Source organism: Mus musculus, chromosome 6 (assembly GCF_000001635.26).
Source record: "Mus musculus strain C57BL/6J chromosome 6, GRCm38.p6 C57BL/6J".
Classification (NCBI taxonomy): Eukaryota; Metazoa; Chordata; class Mammalia; order Rodentia; family Muridae; genus Mus; species Mus musculus.
Genome location: NC_000072.6, coordinates 55,677,389 through 55,682,829, shown reverse-complemented (window position 1 = coordinate 55,682,829; position 5,441 = coordinate 55,677,389). Strand labels below are relative to the sequence as shown.

At 39.8% G+C, this 5,441-nt stretch overlaps 1 protein-coding gene across 1 annotated transcript; it reads left to right on the top strand.

Annotated features, from left to right (window-relative positions):
* Positions 1-1,566: 1,566 nt before the first annotated feature.
* Neurod6 (neurogenic differentiation 6) lies at positions 1,567-5,012 on the top strand. Its single transcript, NM_009717.2, has 2 exons — positions 1,567-1,866; positions 3,159-5,012. The coding sequence occupies exon 2, from the start codon at positions 3,180-3,182 to the stop codon at positions 4,191-4,193; it is 1,014 nt and encodes a 337-aa protein (NP_033847.1). The 5' UTR covers positions 1,567-1,866; positions 3,159-3,179; the 3' UTR covers positions 4,194-5,012.
* The last annotated feature ends 429 nt before the right edge of the window (positions 5,013-5,441 follow it).

Below are 5,441 nucleotides of genomic sequence, written 5' to 3'. Positions count from 1 at the left end.
TAGCCCCACTGACCTATTTTAATCTATAAATTAATAGGTCTACTAGTGTTTTAAATTTTTGCTCTTTTTTTTACTGCCTCTTTAAGAGAGATGAAAAGCACTTTTCCCTAGCATCTTTCTTTTGGTCAACCCTCGATCTTTTCTACAACCTTTCAGGAAAGGTCAGGCAAACTTTTTTAAGGGGATAGACCTGAGTAGGGTAAAAGGAGCAGAATTGAACCTGGGTGCCAGTTTGGTTGAATCCAAAGTGTATTAAAGCGGCCGAATTCTAAATCTTTCAAAGGTGGGATTTATAAGGGAAGTGCTAACACGACCTCAACCATGCCAGGCTGCCAGGAATTATACTGGGACCAAGAGCATGCTTTTCCACATTAGAGCCAGAGATTGTGCAACTGTCAAACAATGCGGCTTGTCTTTATTTGTTTGTTTGTTTCACTTTTTCAAAAGTTCACATTTTGCCATTTTCTGGTGTGCCTAAAATTCCATGTCCGTTCGGGAAGGAGATGTCTCAGAGGAGGAGAGGAGTGGAGAGAGAGGGCCCCTAGCTTTACATCCTGTTTCATTAGAAGGGCTTTGCCAGCTCTGCTTAACTGCTTCTGCCCTGCTTCGTTAAAAAGGCACCAGGAGGGGGAACGAGGGAAAAGGAGAAATAGAACAGAACACTGATGTTAAAACAATAAGATACTTAAGTGAATCTGGGTCTAGAGAAAACAATGTAGCAAGGATAAAATTAGTAGGGCAGAGAAAAAAAATAATGAAAGCTCCAAAAATTAAGGAAATTAAACCTTTGGTTTAAAAGAATAAATAAAATGTGCTGCTGCCACATGTCAAGGGGAGAAAAACAGCAGATTGAAGCGATGGTTTTCCTGTTTATTGTGTCTGAAAGGAGAAAGCACAAGCAGGTTAAACACCAGGAGATCAGGGAGAGGAACTGAGAGGAGTTAGTGGCTCAGCGGTGAGCAAAATCTAACCAAAGACTCACTTTAGCTCTACAATTGGTCTGTGTGCAGTTCTGTCTGCATACACTCCCTCTGAAAAGTTGCGGAAAAGACAGCAGCAAGTGTAAGGGAGCATTTGAAGATGTCTTTCACAGACCCCAGATGGATAAACTGATCTTTTATTCTGAAATCCTGAGAAGCAAAGAAGTCGGGAGTAGAAAAATACACAGGCACACACCCACAAGTTACATGCCGTAAAGCAAAACAGGGAAATAAGAAGCCCTTTGCTGACCCCTTTGTCGACCTTAATCTTGGTTTCCTTCAGTATCCAACCCCAGCTTCTAGTTCCCACACAAGGCTCTCCTTCCCTGGTACCCAGATGCACCAGGAGGAGCTGGTGATCCTTGCAAAACAACAACCCCACAAACAACAAAAACCTCTCTCACTCACACAAAAGCCCACCTTGCAAATGAATGGAATATTAACGACTGCCTAACAGTTGCACCATTGGCAGGGCGAAACACATCACTAACACAGCTCTTTCTACAGATTGCCAGTGAGACCCGAGCAGCTAGAAGAGAAACACACCTACTGTATGTAAAAGGCTGGTGCAGATTTTTTCCCTATCAGTCTAACCTCCTGTGTTGATGCATGAATGCTGGTACCCACTTACAGGGATGCCAGATGATCAGTGCAGAATGAAGGTCCCAAGAGAGGATCACATGGCTCTCTCTGCCCTGTGACGTCACTAGCAGATGGCATGGGTACCAGCTCTGGCAGTTGGCATCAATGTCACTTTTTAGAGATCAATGAGATAGTGCAGATACACACAGATCTAGAGGCTCCAGGAGACGATGCGACACTCAGCCTGAAAAGATTTGGAAGATCCAAAATGAAAACTGATTATTGAATGAAATTAAAACCTAAGGTAATATAAATAAAGATCTACTCAATTGATGCTGGCTTTGCATGCAAGTATTTAAAGATACAGTATCACTGTCTTAGAGTATTTCTATGTTCTTTGCCATCTATAAGTTCTTATCATATTTCATTCTTATGATATAATTATCACATACTTTCATTACTATTATGTAACATTGCAAATATGTGTATATTTTGTGTGTGTGTGTGTGTGTGTGTGTGTGTGTGTGTGTGTGTGTGTATGTGTAGTGAGGGGCTGGAGATTGTTAAATTAAAAGTCTCTGTTTTAATGTGCCTATTTGGTTGAAGACTTTAGATGAAAAATATTTGCTGCTTTACCCAACAAAAACAAAAAAAAATGCATTTTAAACACAAATTATTTTCCCCTTTCATTTGGGATTCTGAACACACGTGCACAATTGCAGCCAGAATCCGTGGACCGTCCCTGTCCGATATTAGCTAGAGGGAGACTTCCGTGGCTCTTAGAACAAAAACACTAGGAGCGGAACAGCAGTAAACAGACAATTACATTGAGGGAATTCTTAGATGTTAAAGCAGTCGCAACATTTGCTTTGATTTAAAAAAAAAATGCCAGTAATGTTTGTGAGTTTTTTTCCCATTTGTTTATAGTTTTATTTTCGAATGACTCTACTCCCCTTTCCTTTCCTCGAGGCTGGGAGGGCAGCACTCTCTTGCATAGTTCTTCACTCATCAGGAAAAAAAATCAATTTTAAATTTGATCTGATTGATCTTTTCTTTAAATCTGCATGTTCTACAGTCACTTATCTAAATTCCCAGTTTGAGGTTAACAGAAAATAAAGTTGGGGAATATTTTTTTCTAACAAAACCCCCTCCGTTTGTTAGCTTAAGGGAGAGAGAACACTTTTCGTTTTAAACATTGGTTTCTTTTCTATTTTGTTCTCGGGGGAATTAGAATTAATGAAGGTCTGCATTATTGTGTCCTGCTTTTATTTGCTTTAACTCCACTCCATGTGTATTAAAAATCCAGTTTAAAATCCAAGAGAAATAGAAAATGCGATCGTCTCTAATAAGTATTTTCTTTTATATTTTCTTTTGATAATAACTTGCCTGTATAAATTAAGGCTTCTGCATAGATCAATGTCTTTATGATTGTTGGTCTGTGAAAACTCAAATTTTTTATTTAATATAAGAGTCCTGGAATCAGTCTTTTTCATTCTGCTCTTGGAGTCTTAACGATTTAGTCATCAAATATATTTTGAAGTATATCAATGCTAAAAATGAAAACACTTTACATACTGTGCTGGCATTTTTTTTCAGGTAAATTAAGGTTAAAGAACCATGTTAACACTACCGTTTGACGAGTCTGTCGTAATGCCCGAATCCCAGATGTGCAGAAAGTTTGCTAGACAATGTGAGGACCAGAAACAAATTAAGAAACCAGAGAGCTTTCCAAAACAAGTTGTCCTTCGAGGAAAGAGCATTAAAAGGGCCCCTGGAGAAGAAACCGAGAAAGAAGAGGAGGAAGAAGACAGAGAGGAAGAAGATGAGAATGGCTTGTCCAGAAGGAGGGGGCTCAGGAAAAAAAAGACCACCAAACTACGACTGGAAAGGGTCAAGTTCAGGAGACAGGAAGCTAATGCGCGCGAGAGGAACCGGATGCACGGCCTCAATGATGCTCTGGACAATTTGCGAAAAGTGGTCCCCTGTTACTCTAAAACCCAAAAACTGTCCAAAATAGAAACTTTACGACTGGCCAAAAATTACATCTGGGCACTTTCTGAAATTCTGAGGATTGGCAAGAGACCGGATCTGCTCACGTTCGTCCAAAACTTATGCAAAGGTCTTTCCCAGCCAACTACAAACTTGGTGGCAGGCTGCTTACAGCTCAACGCCAGAAGTTTCCTGATGGGTCAGGGTGGGGAGGCTGCCCACCACACAAGGTCACCCTACTCCACATTCTACCCACCCTACCACAGCCCTGAGCTGGCCACTCCCCCAGGGCATGGGACTCTTGATAATTCCAAGTCCATGAAACCCTACAATTACTGCAGTGCATATGAATCCTTCTATGAAAGTACCTCCCCTGAGTGTGCCAGCCCTCAGTTTGAAGGTCCCTTAAGTCCTCCCCCAATTAACTATAATGGGATATTTTCCCTGAAGCAAGAAGAAACCTTGGACTATGGCAAAAATTACAATTATGGCATGCATTACTGTGCAGTGCCACCCAGGGGTCCCCTTGGGCAGGGTGCCATGTTCAGGTTGCCCACCGACAGCCACTTCCCTTACGACTTACATCTGCGCAGCCAATCTCTCACTATGCAAGATGAATTAAATGCAGTTTTTCATAATTAATGAGGAAAATGAAAATAAACAGTGGTCATTCACCTCCCACTCTAATTAAGGCAAAGCAGATGCTTGTGGGCTGCGTAATTGGCACAACTCTATCTAAGGTGTTTACTAGTTTCTGAAGTGTGTCTCAAAGATTGTGACCATTTTCTATGTCATAATAAATCCCTTTTCGTATGAGAACTTCCTTTCCTTCCCTCTTGTCTGTATCACACTGTGATTCTCTCTCTCTCTCTCTCTCTCTCTCTCTCTCTCTCTCTCTTACTGGCAGAATATTTCTTTCTTGTTTTAGTTTCTTTCAAATTCACTTAATTTGTTTGAACAAGGTGTCTAAGATGTTGCTGAATAAAGACATGCACACAGCATACTTCAATGTCTATTTCAGTTGTACAGTTATGATGAAAATGCATGTTATAAAAATCAGATGAGTAAAATGTGTTTATAATTACTAGGATTCATATATGTATCTCTGAAATTTTAGTTTTTAAAATATTAAGAGCTAACCATGAAATTAAAAGGTGCATTTGGGGATGCACAACGGTATCAAAAGCTATGCAATTTTCTGTTTATTAGGGACAAAAATAAGTGTATTCAGTTGGTAACAACTATTCCTCTTCAAGCATTTTCAGAGGAGGAAACACGGTATTTGGGGGAGGTTATCAGTGTCATAATTTGGGGACAATTAATTCAATCATGAAGAAAAAAAATATTAGCACTTGTTTTGTATTGTTCAGGATTTTTCTGTACAGGTTTGTTACAGTGTATAATTGTGTTTTCCATCCTACAGTTTAAAAGCAATTAAACATAGATATTTCCACTTACAAAGGATATTTATTAGCATGGTATTTTTGCATGATACTTATTTCCTGCCACACAGCTGCTTCCAGTCTCCAATGCTCCCACCTCCCTATTTCAGGAATCTTTTTGGATTAAATTGAAAAGGTTCAAACAAATTTCTTTAAAAAAAACAAAATCGCCAAAGTGTTTTCCAGAATTTTCTTTTGGAAAGTATCCTAAATGAAAGAAAAGGGGACAGTGAGTGTTAAACACCCTGGGGAAACAATGGTAAATCCAGCTAACCTTCAACTCCTGCCTAAATTCGGTGGCAGTTTTCCAGCAGCCCCCAGAGTCGGTGTTTAAAAGGGAAGCTTTTTCCCTGGGCCTGTTAAACGCCTGGCCGATTAGAACCTAAATTCTAATTTATGTGTGATTAAAAGTTTCCTAACAAAAGGCAAGGAAAAACTTCGTTTAATA